The 21,843-nt window shown below is 44.8% G+C and overlaps 1 protein-coding gene across 1 annotated transcript in view; it reads right to left on the bottom strand.

Moving 5' to 3' along the window:
- LOC140399154 (protein crumbs homolog 2-like) overlaps positions 1–21,482 on the bottom strand; it is a 239,517-nt gene extending 218,035 nt beyond the window's left edge. The window contains exon 1 of the mRNA XM_072488414.1: positions 21,190–21,482. Within this exon, the coding sequence (XP_072344515.1) occupies positions 21,190–21,262 (73 nt within the window). The 5' untranslated portion in view covers positions 21,263–21,482. The remainder of the gene's footprint in view (positions 1–21,189) is intronic.
- Between the last annotated feature and the right edge of the window lie 361 nt (positions 21,483–21,843).

Here is a 21,843-nt window from a genome sequence, read left to right as displayed (position 1 = left end):
AATTAAAGATCCAGTCCCTGGGATAAGTTACTGGTTAAAGATCCAGTCCTTGAGTGAAGTTGCTGGTTAAAGATCCAGTCCCTGGGATACTTCGCTGGTTAAAGATCCAGTCCGTGGGAGAAGTTGCTGGTTAAAGATCCAGTCCCTGGGATACGTTGCTGGTTAAAGATCCAGTCTTTGGGTGAAGTTACTGGTTAAAGATCCTGTCCCTGGGATAAGTTGCTGGTAAAAGATCCAGTCCCTGGGATAAGTTACTGGTAAAAGATCCAGTCTCTTGGAAAAGTTACTGATTAAAGATCCAGCCCCTGGGATAAGTTGCTGGTTAAAGATCCAGTCCCTGGGATAAGTTACTGGTTAAAGATCTAGTCCCAAGGTGAGGTTGCTGGTTAACGATCCAGTCCCTGGGATAAGTTGCTGGCTAAAGATCCAGTCCCTGGTGAAGTTACTGGCTAAAGATCCAGTCCCTGGGATAAGTTGCTGATTTAAGATCCAGTCCCAGGGATAAGTTGCTGGTTAAAGATCCAGTCCCTGGGATAAGTTGCTAGTTAAAGATCCAGTCCCTGGGATAGGTTGCGGGTTAAAGATCCAGTCCCTGGAATAAGTTGCTGGTTAAAGATCCAGTCCCTGGGCGAAGTTACTGGTTAAAAATCCCGTCCCTGGGATAAGTTGCTGGTTAACGATCCAGTCCCTGGGTGAAGTTACTGGTTAAACATCCAGTCCCTGGGATAAGCTGCTGGTTAAAGATCCAGTCCCTGGTGAAGTTACTGGTAAAAGATCCAGTCCCTGGCTTAAGTTGCTGGTTAAAGATCCAGTCCCTGGGTGAAGTTGCTGGTTAAAGATCCAGTCCCTGTGATATGTTGCTGGTAAAAGATCCAGTCCCTGGGTGAAGTTGCTGGTTAATGATCCAGTCCCTGGGATATGTATCTGGTTAATGATCCAGTCCCTGGGTGATGTTGCTGGTTAAAGATCCAGTCCCTGGGTGAAGTTGCTGGTTAAAAATCCCGTCCCTGGGATAGGTTGCTGGTTAACAATCCAGGCCCTCGGTGAGGTTACTGGTTAAACATCCAGTCCCTGGGATAAGTTGCTGGTTAAAGATCCAGTCCCTGGTGAAGTTACTGGTAAAAGATCCAGTCCCTGGCTTAAGTTGCTGGTTAAAGATCCAGTCCCTGGTGAAGTTACTGGTAAAAGATCCAGTCCCTGGGATAAGTTGCTGATTTAAGATCCAGTCCCAGGGATAAGTTGCTGGTTAAAGATCCAGTCCCTGGGATAAGTTGCTAGTTAAAGATCCAGTCCCTGGGATAGGTTGCGGGTTAAAGATCCAGTCCCTGGAATAAGTTGCTGGTTAAATATCCAGTCCCTGGGCGAAGTTACTGGTTAAAAATCCCGTCCCTGGGATAAGTTGCTGGTTAACGATCCAGTCCCTGGGTGAAGTTACTGGTTAAACATCCAGTCCCTGGGATAAGCTGCTGGTTAAAGATCCAGTCCCTGGTGAAGTTGCTGGTTAAAGATCCAGTCCCTGGGTGATGTTGCTGGTAAAAGATCCAGTCCCTGTGATATGTTGCTGGTAAAAGATCCAGTCCCTGGGTGAAGTTGCTGGTTAATGATCCAGTCCCTGGGATATGTATCTGGTTAATGATCCAGTCCCTGGGTGATGCTGCTGGTTAAAAATCCCGTCCCTGGGATAGGTTGCTGGTTAACAATCCAGTCCCTCGGTGAGGTTACTGGTTAAACATCCAGTCCCTGGGATAAGTTGCTGGTTAAAGATCCAGTCCCTGGTGAAGTTACTGGTAAAAGATCCAGTCCCTGGCTTAAGTTGCTGGTTAAAGATCCAGTCCCAGGTGAAGTTACTGGTAAAAGATCCAGTCCCTGGGATGAGATGCTGGTTAAAGATCCAGTCCCTGGGTGAAGTTACTGGTTAAAAATCCCGTCCCTGGGATAAGTTGCTGCTTAACGATCCAGTCCCTGGGTGAAGTTACTGGTAAAAGATCCAGTCCCTGGCTTAAGTTGCTGGTAAAAGATCCAGTCCCTGGGATATGTTGCTGGTAAAAGATCCAGTCCCAGGGTGAAGTTGCTGGTTAATGATCCAGTACCTGGGATATGTTGCTGGTTAATGATCCAGTCCCTGGGTGATGTTGCTGGTTAAAGATCCAGTCCCTGGGATAAGTTGCTGGCTAAAGATCCAGTCCCTGGTGAAGTTACTGGCTAAAGATCCAGTCCCTGGGATAAGTTGCTGATTTAAGATCCAGTCCCAGGGATAAGTTGCTGGTTAAAGATCCAGTCCCTGGGATAAGTTGCTAGTTAAAGATCCAGTCCCTGGGATAGGTTGCGGGTTAAAGATCCAGTCCCTGGAATAAGTTGCTGGTTAAAGATCCAGTCCCTGGGCGAAGTTACTGGTTAAAAATCCCGTCCCTGGGATAAGTTGCTGGTTAACGATCCAGTCCCTGGGTGAAGTTACTGGTTAAACATCCAGTCCCTGGGATAAGCTGCTGGTTAAAGATCCAGTCCCTGGTGAAGTTACTGGTAAAAGATCCAGTCCCTGGCTTAAGTTGCTGGTTAAAGATCCAGTCCCTGGGTGAAGTTGCTGGTTAAAGATCCAGTCCCTGGGTGATGTTGCTGGTAAAAGATCCAGTCCCTGTGATATGTTGCTGGTAAAAGATCCAGTCCCTGGGTGAAGTTGCTGGTTAATGATCCAGTCCCTGGGATATGTATCTGGTTAATGATCCAGTCCCTGGGTGATGTTGCTGGTTAAAGATCCAGTCCCTGGGTGAAGTTGCTGGTTAAAAATCCCGTCCCTGGGATAGGTTGCTGGTTAACAATCCAGTCCCTCGGTGAGGTTACTGGTTAAACATCCAGTCCCTGGGATAAGTTGCTGGTTAAAGATCCAGTCCCTGGTGAAGTTACTGGTAAAAGATCCAGTCCCTGGCTTAAGTTGCTGGTTAAAGATCCAGTCCCAGGTGAAGTTACTGGTAAAAGATCCAGTCCCTGGGATGAGATGCTGGTTAAAGATCCAGTCCCTGGGTGAAGTTACTGGTTAAAAATCCCGTCCCTGGGATAAGTTGCTGCTTAACGATCCAGTCCCTGGGTGAAGTTACTGGTAAAAGATCCAGTCCCTGGCTTAAGTTGCTGGTAAAAGATCCAGTCCCTGGGATATGTTGCTGGTAAAAGATCCAGTCCCTGGGTGAAGTTGCTGGTTAATGATCCAGTACCTGGGATATGTTGCTGGTTAATGATCCAGTCCCTGGGTGATGTTGCTGGTTAAAGATCCAGTCCCTGGGTGAAGTTGCTGGTTAAAAACCCCGTCCCTGGGATAAGTTGCTGGTTAACAATCCAATCCCTGGGTGAGATTACTGGTTTATCATCCAGTCCCTGGGTGAGATTACTGGTTTATCATCCAGTCCCTGGGATAAGTTGCTGATTTAAGATCCAGTCCCAGGGATAAGTTGCTGGTTAAAGATCCAGTCCCTGGGTGAAGCTACTGGTTAAAAATCCCGTCCCTGGGATAAGTTGCTGGTTAACGATCCAGTCCCTGGGTGAAGTTACTGGTTAAACATCCAGTCCCTGGGATAAGCTGCTGGTTAAAGATCCAGTCCCTGGTAAAGTTACTGGTAAAAGATCCAGTCCCTGGCTTAAGTTGCTGGTTAAAGATCCAGTCCCTGGGTGAAGTTGCTGGTTAAAGATCCAGTCCCTGGGTGAAGTTGCTGGTAAAAGATCCAGTCCCTGGGATATGTTGCTGGCAAAAGATCCAGTCCCTGGGTGAAGTTGCTGGTTAAAGATCCTGTTCCTGGGATAAGTTGCTGGTAAAAGATCCAGTCCCTGGGATAAGTTACTGGTAAAAGATCCAGTCTCTTGGATAAGTTACTGATTAAAGATCCAGCCACTGGGATAAGTTGCTGGTTAAAGATCCAGTCCCTGGTGAAGTTACTGGTAAACGATCCAGTCCCTGGCTTAAGTTGCTGGTTAAACATCCAGTCCCTGGTGAAGTTACTGGTAAAAGATCCAGTCCCTGGGATGGGATGCTGGTTAAAGATCCAGTCCCTGGGTGAAGTTGCTGGTTAAAGATCCAGTCCCTGGGCGAAGTTGCTGGTAAAAGATCCAGCCCGTGGGATAAGTTGCTGGCTAAAGATCCAATCCCTGGTGAAGTTACTGGCTAAAGATCCAGTCCCTGGGATAAGTTGCTGATTTAAGATCCAGTCCCTGGGATAGGTTGCTGGTTAAAGATCCAGTCCCTGGGTGAACTGACTGGTCAGAGATCCAGACCCTTGGTGAAGTGGCTGGTTAAATATCCAGTCCCTGGTATAAGTTGCTGGTTAAAGATCCATTCCCTGGGATTAGTTGCTAGTTAAAGATCCAGTCCCTGGGATAGGTTGCTGGTTAAAGATCCAGTCCCTGGGATAAGTTGCTGGTTAAAGATCCAGTCCCTGGGTGAAGTTACTGGTCAAAAATCCCGTCCCTGGGATAAGTTGCTGCTTAACGATCCAGTCCCTGGGTGAAGTTACTGGTTAAAGATCCAGTATCTGGGTGAAGTTACTGGTCAAAAATCCCGTCCCTGGGATAAGTTGCTGCTTAACGATCCAGTCCCTGGGTGATGTTGCTGGTTAAAGATCCAGTCCCTGGGTGAAGTTGCTGGTTAAAAATCCCGTCCCTGGGATAAGTTGCTGGTTAACAATCCAGTCCCTGGGTGAGGTTACTGGTTAAACATCCAGTCCCTGGGATAAGTTGCTGGTTAAAGATCCAGTCCCTGGTGAAGTTACTGGTAAAAGATCCAGTCCCTGGCTTAAGTTGCTGGTTAAAGTTCCAGTCCCTGGGTGAAGTTGCTGGTTAAAGATGCAGTCCCTGGGTGAATTTGCTGGTTAAAGATCCAGTCCCTGGAAAAAGAACCACATCCTGAATACTGCTGCGTGAAGATGGTCCTCGTGGTTGATGCTCCATCCATCCGGTGCTTCATGTGCTGTTCCAGTCTGGTTGTCAAGGCCTCCACTTTCTTCTCATCTCCACCAGCTGCCAAAGGCCTTCTTTGGCTATGTGCCATTTTTTCTGGACCAGCGGGATTTCCCGCTGACGGCAAGAGCAATCGGGCAAGGGTGAGGGGCACGATTCGGGTTGTGTCTTCATCTGCAACCCATTTGCAGGATTCAAATCGGTTTCATGAGAGCTTCTGGTGGGAATTGAGACCTGCCATGGTGGGAGCACAAGATCCCACTGGCATTTTACGCCACCGGAAACCGATTTTAGAGCTCCCACTGTGTTCTTCCCCCACCCGCCTTTAAACCCGTAGCAGGGGGCACAGGGAAACCCTGCCCAATATTGGCACTGTCCAACTACCTAATGTGCCTTCCTTTGGCGGAATATAAAATGACACAATGCCACTAGATATCAATATGGCTACAGTCTGTCTAACCACATGAAAAACATTAGATGCAGATGAAAGTACCTTGTGGAGCTGACAATAAATGTGCCATGTGTCAATGCCTACATCAGGGATGGGGCATTTCATTATGAATCTTAATTCTTCCACAGCAATTGTTTTCTGTTGTTTCCATTTCAGAGATGGCAAAACGGTAAATTTCGAAACTGAAATGAAGTGATGTGTATAATTAACAATGACAAAGCCTTTCTTTATACAGCCACATTTGAACTATTCACCTCGCAGCCTCACAGCCAAATCATACTGCTCAGCCTGTGACTAATGCATTAACCCCAGTGAATCCCGCATGACTCCCCACTACCTGTTACTTTCATCAAACATGTTGTTTGTCCCAGCAATTAGGTTTATATTTGAATGTATGGCCCTGTTAGAGGCAATCAAACAGAATAAAATACTGGATTCAGTCCTTTGAAGGACTAAGCTCAGACGTGCTTTGTTGTTGTGCAAACTAATCCACGTACTTATTACCACATTGTCTTAAGACAGGATCAGTTTGTATTATGCCTGACACATGCATGCCAGGTACAAAGCTAATGAAAGCTGATGTAGACTCAGAACAGGTTAGCAGCTCAAAAATAGACCCAAATTTAAGTTTAGCGAAGACAATTAATTAGAATGAAACTCAACAGAAGACAAGCTCGTCACAATATAAGTTATGGGCCTGCCCAACATTCAGGGTGGTAATTTAAACTAGAATCGCAGGGTGAGAAAGGACCAATGGCGAATTGGCAGATCAATTCCAACTTGCCTAAACAGGGCTGGGTTCTTCTGCCCCGCCCACTGCAAGCTTGCTCTGGGTGGGATGCGGACCACGTAAAAGTCCATTGACCTCGGGTGCGGATTTCTGGTCGCTGGGTGGGAGAGGCCGGAGAATCCCGCCCATAGAATCCCGACCGTGAAAGAGGCCATAAAGCCTGTATAAACTGGGCAGGAAGGCTAAAAGGGAGGACAGCTGATAAGCAGTGGCAGTTGTTTAAGGAGATACTCAATACCTCACAACTATAATATATCCCAGTGAGGAATAAAGATGGGCAGAAGGGTAAAAAAACATCCATGGCTAAACAATGATCATGGACATTATAAGTTATATCATATTGCAAAGACCAGTGGCAGGCTGGAAGATTGGGAAACTTTCAAACATAAAAAAGTAATAAAAAAAGCTAAGGTAAATTACAAAAAAAACTAGCACAGAATATCAAGAAGGATAGCAAGGGTACCCCGGGGCCCCAGAGACTACACTATAAGAGGACTTGATAAATACAGACAGTAAAGAAGGGGGACTCTCTGGGAAAATGTATGGCAAGCTACTGGACAGAGACCGAACACCACTGGACGAGACCAGATGGAAATGGGAGGACGAACTGGGGACCGAGGTGGGGTGGGGACTCTAGAGCGAAGCGCTGAGCAGGGCTAACTCCACCTCCTCCTGCGCAAGGCTAAGCCTAATGCAGCTCAAAGTGGTGCACAGAGCGCACCGGACCAGAACCTGAATGAGCAGGTTCTTCCCGGAGGTGGAGGATAAATGTGAACCATGCCAGAGGTGCCAGAGGGGCCCGGCCAACCACACCCACATGTTCTGGGCTTTTCCTAAACTTGCTGGGTTCTGGACAGCCTTTTCTGAGGCAAAGGGCGAAGTTGTGGGGGTGAGGGTGAAGCCATGCCTGAAAGTGGCAATCTTCGGGGTATTAGAGCAGCCAGAGGTACACATGAGGAAGAGGGGCCGACGCCCCAGCTTTCGCTTTCCTAATTGCACGCCAAAGAATCCTGCTCGGCTGGCGATCAACAACACCACCCACAGCTGCAGACTGGCCTGCTGACCTTTCTCCTCCTGGAGAAGATTAAGTATGCCATCCGAGGGTCAGAGGAAGGCCTCCTAAATGCATGGGGGCAGTTTGTTGGCCTGTTCCACAACCTGTTTGAGGCCAGCAACAATGAATTGATGGGGAAAAAGGAAAGTTAGAAAGAAAAGGGAGAGGAAAAAGAAAAATAAAGACAGAGGGGGAACCATAGGAATGCGCAACTGGGGGAGGGGGGGGGGGGGGGGAAGAGGGAGGGAAGATGAGAAAAGGCTGGAGAGACAAAAGGGACAACACGGGAGGGAGGGGGGTCACACCCCCTCCCCCCAATCGCATTTGAGTGGAAGACAAACTGAAACCCAGAAGAAACTTTTTTTTTTAACAGGGTTTCCATCAGTGTTCCAACAAAGTTATGGCAAGGGAATACAGAATTCTTGAAGAAATTCTACCCATGCCTCCTCATACGTAGTCAGCAGTGGTGGGTGAGGCATGCCATTCTAATGGGATTTTTGCCCTCTTCTTAAATTTACTGGTTGGTTCTGAAAACCTTCACTTCTTTCTCTCCTAACAATTGCATGAAACTGACAACCTTCCACCCCAATGTGAAAAGTGATTTTGCTTGTGGCCCACTAATAAGCCAACTCAAGGGCTGCAGAGCTGTCAAAGCTGACAACAGTTGCTGCACATGCACTCACTGTCAAACATATCCTGTGACTTTTTCTTTTTTGACATGGACTTGACTCTATGTATTTTTTTATACCTCTTTTAAAACATTATTCCTGAATCTCAGTTGAAAACAAAAGATGGCACCTCACGCCACTTTTCCCGCATTTGTTTTGATAAGGGTTGTGTGTGAAAAGATGCGTGTTAAAACGTGGAAACTCGCTAATACTTCATAGACTAGAACAAAAACAGGAAATTAAATTAAAATGAAAACCTCCGCCTGAGGTGTTCCAACAGTCCAGTACTGCCTTAATCACATATCCCATTGTATTTCCACAAACTTCATTCCTCAGTATTTTATGTCAAATCGACGAGGCGGTGATCTCGAAGCCTGCTGTCATTTTTGTAATAAAAGTATTTTGAACAGTTTCACAGAGATGATCAAACAGGCACATATTCCCTCATTATACAGCTCGGCAAAATGGGCACATGTTCACCTTTCACCAAGGAATGTATATTGACACCTCACCTCCAATCAACTCGGGAGAAATCAGAATTGTATTCTGCCTGTCTGTCGCCAATGACCCATTAGACCTTTCGGGAAAATCAGTTCTACCTTTCCCACATGACCACCAGGAATCAGATCGTTCCTTCATCTGCTGGACTGCTGAATATATAACTTTGCAATAGCCAGAAGTGTGTTGCAAACCAATTATGGTATCTGTCTCAATCATTTTTGCTAGTCTGCTAGATTGCTGGTTAAATGTGTCAAGCCTGCTGCCTACTGTAATATCCAGCTCACTTTATTTAGCTAAATTAAGATGTCATTATGGAACAGCTTTATTCATATTAGATCAATGTTTGGTAAAAAAAATTAACTGTAAATTGAAAAACACAGCATGTCTACTGTGATTAAATTGGTATCCATATTATAAACACGTAGGCATATTAAGGACATAAACAGCTCCACTCCCATATTTGTTATTTTGAAAGACTTTTACAAGTCTTCCTCTTGACATCAATATCTATGCCCCTGACAAAACAAAGCATCTTTACATTCTCACCACAGAACAGACTGTGACACCGAGGATTCTTAATCTTCCTGTGGGAGAGATTTACCCATCAAGATTAAAAGCACAATTTGAGCATTGTCCTATATTGCAAACTAAAATATTTGGTACAATATGTCTTTTTTTTTTGCAAAATAATAAAATTACATTCTCTTTGATAACATCATTACAAACTATTGGAGCACACCATTAGGAGTGACTGGGAACAGATTAATCATAATTTGGGCAACGCACAAAGAGGCAGAACTATGAAAATCAGCTGGGTGCTTTTGTGGTGATTTTATGCGTGGAAACATCTTCAAAGCAAGTAAAAGTGAACAAACGATTTTGTACTCAAGGGTTATCCCCTTAGAACCAATGTCTTTGAATGGCACCATCACTTCCTTGCAGTGTGGAAATATCTATAGTCTTAGGGCAGTGGTGGGGGGGGGGGGGGGGAGTGGCACATGGGGGAAAAGGAGAAGAGAGCAACTAATCCATTCATTTATCAACCCATGTGAGGTCATGGACTGCCCGCTCTGGATGCCCTTATGGTAAGGGTGGTACTGAAGGACATAAGTCCGAATAAGATATTATTCTGATAGAGACATACTATTAAGCTGCAACACTAAAAGTCATTTTTGCCCCATGGTGCATTGGATCCCCACTTGTACCAAGTGGCAATCATGATGCATTAATAATAATGTGCTGAGAAGTGCACGCTATCCTTTTGTATTAATTACCTAATTAAAAGTTTTGTATGTAGCATGGCATAATGTTTACAACTAGAAGGTATGTTGTACTGTTCTGACTGATTCAAATAACCAAGGTTCTACCGCTTTGCTAATTCTGGTGTTGTGATCTCCCTTGGATGTGTGATTTTCCTGCTCCTGTTATTCAGGCCCCTACACCTTTCATTCTTCTGCACAAGCATATTTTCACTGCCACGCACAACCACCCAGAGTTTCCCACTGCAACTGGTCTCTGCAAACAATGTCCTGAATCACCTAGAATCATTTCACCCACATGAACAATTAAGATTGTAATCCGGGACAGCACGGTGGCACAGTGGTTAACATTGCTGCCTACGGTGCTGAGGACCCGGGTTCGAATCCCGGCCCTGGGTCACTGTCCATATGGAGTTTGCACATTCTCCCCAATTCTATGTGGGTTTTGCTCCCCCAACTCAAAAGATGTGCAGGGTAGGTGGATTGGCCACGCTAAATTGCCCCTTCATTGGAAAAAGTAATTGGGTACTCTAAATTTGTAAAAGTAAAAAAAGATTGTAATCTGAAGCATTAGCCATTTTAACACATCAGGAACTTGCGTTCTCAGAGTTAAAGTTCGGTAGCAGTATTTTTTAAGGATTGACTGGTTTTCATATCTAGAAAGTAACACTGTGAAGTTAATGTGCCAGCCCACTCTACTCAAGTCATCTAATTTTGCATCTCTCTCTTTGTCTGCCAAAGTTAGGTTATTTCACTTTACATCATTAGCTTGTGGGTGTTCTAATCGAGGAACTATTTAGAGTGCTGAAACTTTCTAACACATTCCATAGCACTTGACAGGACTTATTTGTTATTCACATAGCAATACGTTCCTTTTTTCCCCCCCAAAAAAAAATCTTTAAACTGTTAAGTAAACATTTAGCTTTTCAATAACTGAAGCACCGTGTGTCAGGAAACAATTCCTTAACTGCAAAACCTGTGCTACCACACCTCCAGCGCTGAGTGGGCCTGAAGCAGATGTAAAGGTCGGAGTTTGAACAGGTCAGCACAGCAACCTGTTAGATTCAGAGGTCTGCATTTCACCATGCTAATCGGCAAAAACCTGGTGCTGATCACATCTTCGTAACAAAGCCGGTGCAGAAATGCTTTGCCCTCAGTGTGGCTGCCCATTCTTCCATTACTCCTAATGCTCAGAAAGACCTGCTTACACTATTTAACACAATTGTTCAGCTCTGACGGAAAGTCTAGGCAGCAAGGACCTACGAGCGAGCTCAGGTTCCCAGTGGTGTAATTTTCCTCCTGTGACTGGGGAAGGGTTGGGGGCGCGGAAGTCTGTTGCAGATAGATTGATAGTTAGGCTACAGGATTATTTGGTGCAATAGTTGTGATATTGAGCATGTTGTGCGTATGCCAACTAAAGCACATCAGCACCAGTGTCCACATTTACACTGCCCACACCAGTGTAAGCTTGGAGAACTTTTAAAGCTGCAATATGATGACAGTGAAATGACACAAAAGCCACATTATGGCTGATTATTATATAGCTACATTATGTCTTTTGAATTCTACATAGCTAAACGCTTTTTAAAACAGCCTTTTAATTAAATGGGAGGCACCTCTTCACACTTGCTAACACTCGAGTTCGGAAAAGTTATCAACAAACAGGAGGATTCCAGCCCCTTCTCCAGCCCCTTCTTTGTGCTGAAGTCAGGCTGTGACTTTCCGACCGTTCTCACCAGCATTATTTTCCTGACCAGCCCAAGGTGGCATCACCCCCCCCCCCCTGCATACAGCAGGTACCCCGGCATGGCATGACGCTAAAGGCAGGACTGGAAGATCCCAGCGGCAGCCAATGGCGAGCTGCCTCTGCCGCAAGAAAACATGCTACAGGAGTGCCAGATAATCTTGCCTTTAACGTGCGAGTGTGTCAATTTTGAAATAAAGTGACCTTCTTGCGCCTTGCACCAGTCTGAGAATGGTGAGCAGTATATGTTTCCACCACCTTATTTGGAAATTGGCATTAAAAAAGACTTTTTAATGACTTGTGAGGAACAGACTTGTTGATGACCTATTAAGAAATTGGAAGCTCCCATTAGTGCCTCTTATGTTCCATCCTCACAATGATGCCTCTGTAGGGAATATTATAGGAGGAGCTGCCACATTGATTGTTTTGCTTTCTCTCTCTCGATGTCATCGAATATACACCATTGTCCTGCAATATTGTATGAAGGGCAGAAACGCAAAAAGATCTTGTAACCTAATATTGTAGAAGAGAATGACATAACTGATGATTTGAGCAACGAGAAAAGAACAGCTGATGGATGCTACTGGCTTCACTCACCAGTATCTGCAAACATGTACAATGCCAGCTACATTACATCAGAATAGTGTTTTATTTCAAGCTAACAGTTGATAACTTTGAAAAAAACAATTCCAGCCTTGTAGGAATTGCCAGTCTGTAACATAACTCCACAGAATATACTCAGCCCAAACTTTGTCGAATGACGATTATTACCCCAACTTTGCTTCTCTGACAATCTAGAGTCAGCATGTGCCTAATTCCCTGGTAACCTAGTCAGCACTTGCCTTACTCCCTTGTAATCTGGTGCGAATCCATGCCTGCTTTATTTTTGGTTATCTGGAGCAATTGTGTCTGATTCACTGACGATCTAGTTCCAGTACATATTCATTCCCAGCTAATCTGGAGCTCGTGTGGTGATTTTGTGACAATTCGGAGCCGATACCATTTAGACTTTCTGAAAGTGTAAAGACTGTCTGCGTATGACTCTATGGTTTGCAAAGCCGACTGTACTTTTCTGTGCCCCAAAACAGCTCCACATTACTGGCCGTGTCTACCGAGCCCAGCTTCTCCAGAAGTGCGGAATGTTCAGTCCATCATAGAACTCCATTACTGCAAAATATCGCCGAGGGAAAGATTGGACATTCCCACTTTTTACAACGCTAGTGGCCATAAGGGAAGTTGAAATGTCCAGTGCGAATGTTAATGAATGGATAAGTGGATAAGTGAAGGAATAGGTAGGGTGGGTAGGTGGGTGAGGTAAATGGTGGTAGGTGGGTGAGGTGTTAGGTGGATAGGGTGGCAGATGGGTTTGATGACAAGTAGGCGGGTAGAATGGCACATCAGTGAGCTGAGTCGTCGGGTGAATGCATCGATGTAACAGGTGTAATTTGGGTTGGGTCAGTGGAGGTAGTCAAGTTGAGTCGGGGGTAGTCAGGTGGTGGAGTGACTCTGGTCTTGTCAAGGGTTTAGTCAGCTGGTGGGAGGTAGTCAGGTTTAGATGGGAGTGGTTAGGTTGAGTCATGAGTCATGGGGGTTGGCCAGGCCGGTTCTGGAGGGCTGCATAGGACAGGTCAGGAGGGATGGTTGGGTTGGGTGGTCAGGGTGTCAGTGTGAGTGATTGGGGGGTTGGTGACCAGTTCTGAAGTAACTCGGGAGTTAGTCTAGGATTCCGGGATCGGTGGGGGGCTAGCAGTTGTGCCAGAAACGGCCGGAGAATGGCCAGGTCCGTGGCCGCGCATGGGCATGGTGACGGCCTGCAGCTATCGCACTGTACAACGTGACACCAGGCGTGCACGGCCCTGACCTGTCAAATATATCCCCATAGGACACCTCATGGCCACCCCCCATCAGTCCCCCCAGCCCTTGCGGAAGCCCCCCCCCCGCCCAGCAGCACGGCTTCTGGCCAACTGTGGCAGCGCTAAACACAGTCCGCGGCTGCCACGTCGGGGTTCCCGACCGCTCAGACCACATGACAACCGTGCGGTCGGGAACTCGGCCCATTGGGGGCAGAGCATCGGGGGAAGGGCATTCTGAAGACGTGCCAACGTCGTTCCAACGGCATGGGGCGCACAACGAAATGACACCATTTTGAAGGGGCGGGGACTCAAAAACCAGTGTCAAATCGGCACCGCACCCGATTTGGGCATCGGAAGGCATTCTCAGCCCAATCGCCGATTACGATATCGACGTCGGGCAACGGAGAATTCCATCCCCCCATCTCCTGTTGATTTCTGCCCTAATCTCTTCAAAGGTTTTTGAGATGAGACATCAAAAAAATGTAATCACCTCTTCTACAGCACAATGACTACAATTGAACAATATAATGGAATTCCTCTGGAATATACAGCCAGCAAATCTTTTTAAGAATTGTTTTCATCATGTCAGAGTGATTGGAAGGTTATACGGATAGGCTTCAAGAGCCGGGTCTCACTCTCCAGTATTGAGCAAGGGTATTGCAATGCATCCTGAGACGACAAATCTACTGCAAACCAAGTGTTCTGGGGATTAAAATGTGGAAATCTAATCTGTGCAGCTACCGCCAGGAAGACAACTGATCAAAACAGCCACAACGTGCAATCGCTGCATCAAAACTAGACACACAAAAAAAGATTTGATTGTGTATTTTCTTCACAAACTATAAAAAAGTTTATCCTCGTATACTACTATCTGTACTTGTGTGTTGCCCAAGGAATACATGTGTGCATGAATGGAGGTCACATTTTACTTAGTTCTTTTTAATTCAGGAGGTACCTTTAATAAACTTATCTCATTCTTTGATTTAAACTCAGAAAACATATGAACATATGAATTAGGAGCGAAAGAGAAAATGCTGGAAAATCTCAGCAGGTCTGGCAGCATCTGTAGGGAGAGAAAAAGCAAACGTTTTGAGTCCAATGACTCTTTGTCAAAGCTTAGGAACACGAATAGTCAACTCGGCCCCTCAAGACTCCTCCACCATTCAATAAGATCATGGCTCATCTGATTGTAACTTCAACTCATGTTGATGCAACAGTCAAGAAAGCCCAACAACGTCTCTATTTCCTACGGAAGCTAAAGAAATTCGGCATGTCTGCATTGACTCTCACAAACTTCTACAGATGTGCCATAGAGAGCATCCTATCTGGTTGTATTACAGCTTGGTATGGCAACTGCTCGGCCCAAGATCGCAAGAAACTGCAGAATGTGGTGAACTCAGCCCAACATATCACACAAGCTTGCCAACCTCCCATTGATTCTGTCTACACCTCCCGCTGCCTCAGAAAGGCAGACAGCATTGTCAGAGACCCCTCACACCCAGGTTTTATCTTCTTCCAGGCCCTTCCATCAGGCAGAAGTTTGAAGACCCGCACATCCAGACATAGGAACAGCTTCTTCCCCACAGCTACTAGACTCCTCAACGACTCTCCCTTGGACTGACCTGTTCCCTGTAAGAACACTATTCACGATGCCCGATGCTGCTCTTGTTTGGCCCTTGTTCCGCACTGGAACCAATCACTATTTGTTGATGTACCATTGTCAATGTACTCTGTCGATTATTCTTGTGTCTACTATGTATGCACTGTGTATGTTCCCTTGCCCGCAGAAAAATGCTTTTCACTGTACTTTGGTACATGTAACAATAAATATCAACGAATCAGAACCCACATTCTTGCCAACCCGATAACCTTTAAGCCCCTTGTTAATCAAGAATCCATCTAGCTCTGCCTTAGAAATATTCAAAGACTGCTTCCACTGCCTTCTGAGGAAGAGAGTTCCAGAGACTCACAACCCTCTGGGTGAACAAATTTCTATCTATCTGACTAATTCTTTATAATCAGAAAGCGTGGAGGGAACGTACTCAATTTCCATCAAGTATTTGGGGTTAAGTACAGTTACTTTTTAAACAGTACTGGCAAACGCACATCCTTGCTAAATTCAGAACAAAACCCTGTTACCCTGTTAGAATAGTTGGGTGATCGCTTCTCGGTCTTCTGGCTAAGATCAAGTGTAATTGGTTTTTGGAGCAGGCGAGGAGCTGGATTAGGGGTTCGCCCCTGTCCACAATCTGAGCCCTGGCTTGGTGACTCAGAAAATGTCATTTTTTTAAATGTTAAAAAGAATAGTTGGCTGGTTGTTCTTGACCGGCGCAGACTCGATGGGCCGAAGGGCCTTTTCTGTGCTGTCTGACTCCATGACAGCCATATCTGGAGTGGATTCAATTTTTACCCCTCCTCACATGGGCAGACCACCGGGTAATTCCCTCAAGGTCCACAGGGTCCCAACGCACATTTTGCGGTTATACGTCTGGGGCAGGATTCTCCGACCCCCCGCCGGTTCGGAGAAACCCCAGGGGGCGGCGCTAATCCCACCCAGACGGCAGCTGCCGTATTCTCTGCTGCCATTATTTTGGCAGGGCCCGGTGGGCCGAGCGGCCGGCCGTTTTTGGCCAGTCCCGCTGGCGTGAATCGCTCACCTCTGACACCGGCGGGACCTGGCAGGGAAGTCAGCAGGGGCGGTGCTCGGGGGGGGGGGGGGGGGGGGGCGCAGGGGGATCTGACCCCGGGGGGGGGGGGGGCAAGGTGGCCTGGCCCACGATCGGGGCCCACCGATCTGTGGGCAGGTCTGTTCCATGGGGGAACTTCTTCCTTCCCCGCCGGCCCCTGTAGGGCTCAGCCATGGCCGGCGTGGAGAAGTGAAGACACCGTGCATGCACCAAAATATGCAGGCAGGTCTGCGCATGCGCGCAACCATGGCGGCGGTTCCACGCATGCGCAAGGTCACGCCGGCCCTTCGGCGCATCCGCAAACTCACGGCGTCCCTTCAGCGCTGGCTGGATCGGCGCCAACCCGTCCACCTAGCCCTCGAAAGTGCGGCGTGTTGATGCCGGGGTGGTTGGCACCGGTTCTCCCGCCAGCATGGGGACTTAGTCATTATAATTGTACAATATGTCAACACCGATTCTGCTTAATCAGAAATTAAACATTTTGGGGCTAATTTATTTCAACATGCCATTAGGTAGGTATTCTTGCCTTACCCAGGTTCCAAGCAAAATATACAGTGACTAATTCTTTGAGGATGCGACGAGACATATTGATGGATGTTGAGCAGTGGATGTGCTGTATATGGATTTCAGTGAGACATTTGATAAGGTTCCCCATGGTAGGCTCATTCAGAATGTCAGGGGGCATGGGATACAGGGGCTGTCTGGATACAGAATTGGCTGGCCGAAAGAAGACAGCGAGTGGCAGTGGATGGAAAGTATTCAGCCTGGAGGTCGGTGACCAGTGGTGTCCCACAGGGATCTGTTCTGGGACCTCTGCTCTTTGTGGTTTTTATAAATGACTTGGATGAGGAAGTGGAAGGGTGGGTTAGTAGGTTTGCCGATGACACAAAGGTTGGGGGAGTTATAGATAGTGTTGAGGATTGTTGCAGGTTACAACAGGACATTGACAGGATGCAGAGCTGGGCTGAGAAGTGGAAGATGGAGTTCAATTTAGAAAATGTGAAGTGATTCATTTTGAAAGGTCGAATTTGAATGCTGAATACAGGGTTAAAGGCAGGATTCTTGGAAGTGCGGAGGAACAGAGGGATCTTGGGATCCACATACATAGATCCCTCAAAGTCGCCACCCAGGTTGATAGGGTTGTTAAGAAGGCGTATGGTGTGGTTGCCTTTCATTAACAGAGGGATTGAGTTTAAGAGCCGCGAGGTTTTTCTGCAGCTTTAGAAAACCCTATTAGACCACACTTGGAATATTGTGTCCAGTTCTGGTCGCATCATTATGGGAAAGATGTAGATCAGAGATGAGATCTTCCTGCACTATATGACCCAGTACAAGTCTGTATGGTCCACGTACTGGAACCAAAGGAGAGAACATTAAACTTAAATAGAGGTTGCTAATTATTATTAATAAAAATGTGAAAGTCTATAATACAAAACATTTTAACTTTAATTAGGTAAAATTGCTAGGTATCTGGACTCTTCCATTGAGTTCTCCCGAGTGGAGAGTTGTAGACGATCCCTAACCATTTGAAAGCATTGGAATGCCCATTCCGTCTGAAAAAGTACTCTGAACAGGGATGAATGATCATTGGTGAAAATGAGTTCAAGTTGTTTAAAATTTACTGTGCTTGGCCAAAAACACTTAGTGGAAATTGAGCAATTTTCCTGGACCTTTTTTGCAGAATAATTTTCTTTTCATTTTACTTCATGTTTTTGTTGTCCTCTTTTATTTCTGCTTCACTGTGAAGTGCTGAACTGCCTGTGAGAATCCAACTGGCTATTGCCATTAACAAGAATCATTCTCAAATCATTCTGCACTGTATCTGTTCTTCTATTTAATATTTATTAACAGCTGTCCAATAAATTTTAGTCCTGTTTCAGAAGTCAGGTTCAAACTTACTCTTGGTGTATTCTACAAATTTCTTTAATACTTAACAATCGAAGGATTTAGTAATATGTGCGAGGTGTGCCCTACAGGCAGAGTTCTGATGCCTTTACTAAATCATCTGTTAGAGAGATTTGCACCAGGCACTGTGCAATGTCCTCTGCCACATCATGTAGAAAAATCAAAAGAGTGCCATGTTATCCAGCATGGACTGTTCTGGCCTAGGACAGAACCAATCCAGGGATTAACTCATGATTTGGAGGTAGGGTAGTGGGGAGGTTTCAGCATTGAATTTTATTCATAACTTTTAAAATTGAACTTGGTATTTTGTTACTTCCTTGCATAGCAGTGTTCATATTTCATAAGATAAAATTATTTCAAGTAATTCAGTTACTCCCTGCATCTTTGGGTCCCCTCTGTCACAAATCATTCCCAGAGGCGAGGCAGTGGACCTGTTCCAAGACTTGTCATTACTATTCAAACAACTTGGAACAACTTGCAATCACAGCATTTGCGTGTCAGTGTGCCATATGCCACTGAACCATTTAAGAGTTGAAAGCCTGCGTTGAGTGCTACAACCTACTCGCAAGAGCCATTACAGAGTTGTAAATATCAAAAAAGATGTTGGAGCGCAGCTTGACAATTTCAAATTTCTTAGACCGGAGGTCATTTTGTTCAGCTACTATATTCCTATGTTGCACTGTTCATTGGAATCTCTTACTTTACTTGATAGTCAGTACCTGAGGGCAACTAATGACAATGCCTTCCAAAATGTTGTTACAGGTGTCATGTAATAAGTGTATATAATTTCCCATATCCTTTATATTCAGAGGAGCGAATATTGCTTTGCTACGAATCTTGGAGTCATTTGAAAATGAGATTGTTACAATTTTCTTTCACACACATAAAATGATGAAATTCAGTCAACCAGCAGCTTTGGCAAAGAGTCATCCAGACTCAAAAGGTGAGCTCCCTTCTCTCTCCGCATATGCTGTCAGACCTGCTGGGATTGTCCAGTATTTTCTGTTTTTGTTTCAGATTCCAGCATCCACAGTGATTTTCTTTTTACCAGCAGTGTGTACTGTCGGCTGAAACAGAATGCTTCATCTTGGTGCACTATAAAAAGGGAATTAATTTGCAATTCTGTAGACAGGTTAATAATAAGCTCTACTTCGCTCTACACCAACGAGTTATGCTTTAAAATGCAAATTGTATTGAGAAATTTGGAATATTGCTTCCAGAACCCTAGGCGGTTCGAAAGACAAAGTCCCACAAAGAGGAGAATTGTTGTAATGACTTGGCCAGGTCCGTAGGCAACGATGCTTCCAGTATCTGGAGAATTAATAAATTCTGAAGACAGTAAAGCAGGAATCCAATGACACACATCAAAACTCAAGTTTGGACAACCAGCCAAACACAGCAGCATTTAAAACCTAACAATCACCTTTCGGACATAAAGGGCCACAGCTACCCTGAAAGCTGTTTGAAGGCTTGAGCATTGAGTGGTGGTAGATTCTTCTGTTTCCCATGGCAACAGTTAATTGAAAGACTGTGACGTGTTTGGAGATAGAAGAATAGGAAAGTCCCACTGCATTCTTGGCTAATGAAGCCACTAAGCATATTCAAAGCCATCTTCGAACAATTCACTACCAACTCCCACCCCCATTGTGTAAAAGTATTATTTTTGCACAAAAAGTGTTTTTATGTAGCTATGGAGACCACCAATCTTTTAGGCTCCAAGGAATGGAATCTTGCTGTAGTTTGTACCTATACTTGCAACACTGTCCACACTTTCAATGCTAAGTGACTATTCTTTCCCTCTACACTTGCACAATTTCACGAATTTTGTCATTCTAAATGCTGTTGAGCCTCAACAAAGTTGAACAAATTTTATCTAACTGACTTAGACTACAACTCAGCATATTACTGCCCCACCCCAACAGTGATAGAATTATGGAATTTATGAATATCACTGGGCCTTGACGTGGGTGGAATTGTTGATACCTACAAATAGAGCTGGCTAAAACCACAGGCAGAGGTTACACACACATGTAACAGCTCTAACAGTGACATTCATCTGGCACCGCCATCTGGTCCACTCAACGTCAGAATCGCCGTGAATCAGCCTTTCAGGCAGAAGAATAATATATTCTTGCAAATGTCATCTGCAGCCTCTGAAACTGTTTCACGGTTAATAGCCTTTGTGTAGATTTTATTGAATGATTTCAGATATCACCCATGCGTCACCAGGGGGAAGGTTTATGCTGCTATTCACGATATCTATCAACTTCCTACATCAGATAAAAATGATTGAATCATTAGAAATGTAAACTTTAAATAACTGTACCACTCTCAGATTACATTGCAAGAACTTATTGCAGTGGCCAGTGAATTTAGGCTGGGAAAGATTTGAATAACAATATCGCCCAGGGAAGTACTCAAGCTAGGACGTACTATCTATACACAGTGCGAATGTCCCATGATCATCTGCTTTCCTATAACTGATTGTTACATTGCTTTAAGTAAATAGGTGAGATTGCATCTTTATGCCCAGTGAAAGTTCTAAAGAGCAGAAACGTTTTACGTTATTTTTACAAGTGATTGCTCCATCTTACACTTATCCCGGAGGCAGAACCATGAATCCACTATGACTTTTCTAACTATTCATCTGGATTTCAAATATTAAATCTACACATTACTCTTTCTCGTGAATTTGTACTCTGTCACAAAGCGAAAAGTATTTCTTAACGGTCTGATTGCCCGAAGATCTCAATTCAAAGATGCCCCATTTCCTTGAACTGAACCCTCACCTCAATCTTCAAGGAAATCCCACAGGTAATTTTCTGTTCTTATGCATTTTTAAGTATGACTGTAAACAACTTGCAATCCATCCAAAAAATGCTGTGGATTATTGCAGTGTAATTACCAAACTCCGCTAACTGTTGTAACTATGGTTACTGCAAGAAAATGCCAATGTACTGCTTTTGTTTCATAGGTTCAGAAGTTAAGAGGCTTACATCCAATTTAAACTAAACGCAAGTCGGTGGTAAACAGGACAGCAATCTGGTTTGAAAATGAATTAATCCAAAAAAAATGCTTGGTGATTTTCAATGATCAAATGCAGTTTTGGAATATTACGTATCGTCCCACATAAAACAAAGTATTCAGCTCACGTGATGATAAAGTACTAATAGCTCCCCAGCAATCCAGCTTAGTGCTTTGGAAATAAAGACTAATGTTGGTTAAGTTAAGCCAGTCTGTTTCTGATAGCCTCGGTAGGCAGTTACACTGTCAAAACTAAACTTTAGACCAGATTGTTAGTGGAGAAAGTTTAGTACAAAAGACTGACAGCTAACCTACCCCAAATGAAGAGGAACAGCAGAATCAGCTCAGCAGAAAACTGAAAATGGGATGAAGTTCTCTCTACTTCCATGGTTACTGAAGCATGCAGCCTAGAGATTCTGTGTAAAACTAATTGTAACAGCTCCCACGGTCATCTGCCTCTCCAGCATGTCCTTCGAAATCTGCCTACGAACTGATGAAAAGAACATCACAGGCACTCCATGCTCTGTCACTTCTGTGAACACCAATGATGCTCTGCCCTGTCCAGTTCCACAAGCTTAACTCAACCCGTAGGAGCATGTTGTAATATATGGTCTGGAGTTCTGAACAGGACTGGGTGTGGATTAACTGTGCTTGGGTCAATGATCCCCCAACAGTTGAATTTCTCAAGTGCTCTTGGAGCTTTTAGTCACAAGACATTTTCAAAGCATATGTTTTCCAAGTGCCTGCTGATCCATGAATCTCTGCAGAATTATTTAATTTAACAGTTTGCTTATAACCCAATCCGATGATTAACTAAACTACAGAAAGACGTTCATATAATTTCAAAAGTGTATGCTTCAAAGGGTATTTTACAGAAAGATATTGCCTCAAGGATCAGGGTGATACCAACTAATTCTGTAATATACTGAGTATTGAAACTGATAGCTTAATATAATGTAGTTGGATCAT

The sequence above is a fragment of the Scyliorhinus torazame genome, chromosome 22 (assembly GCF_047496885.1).
Source record: "Scyliorhinus torazame isolate Kashiwa2021f chromosome 22, sScyTor2.1, whole genome shotgun sequence".
NCBI lineage: Eukaryota > Metazoa > Chordata > Chondrichthyes > Carcharhiniformes > Scyliorhinidae > Scyliorhinus > Scyliorhinus torazame.
The sequence above is the reverse complement of the archived record's forward strand: the minus strand, read 5'-3'. Positions and strand labels throughout refer to the sequence as shown.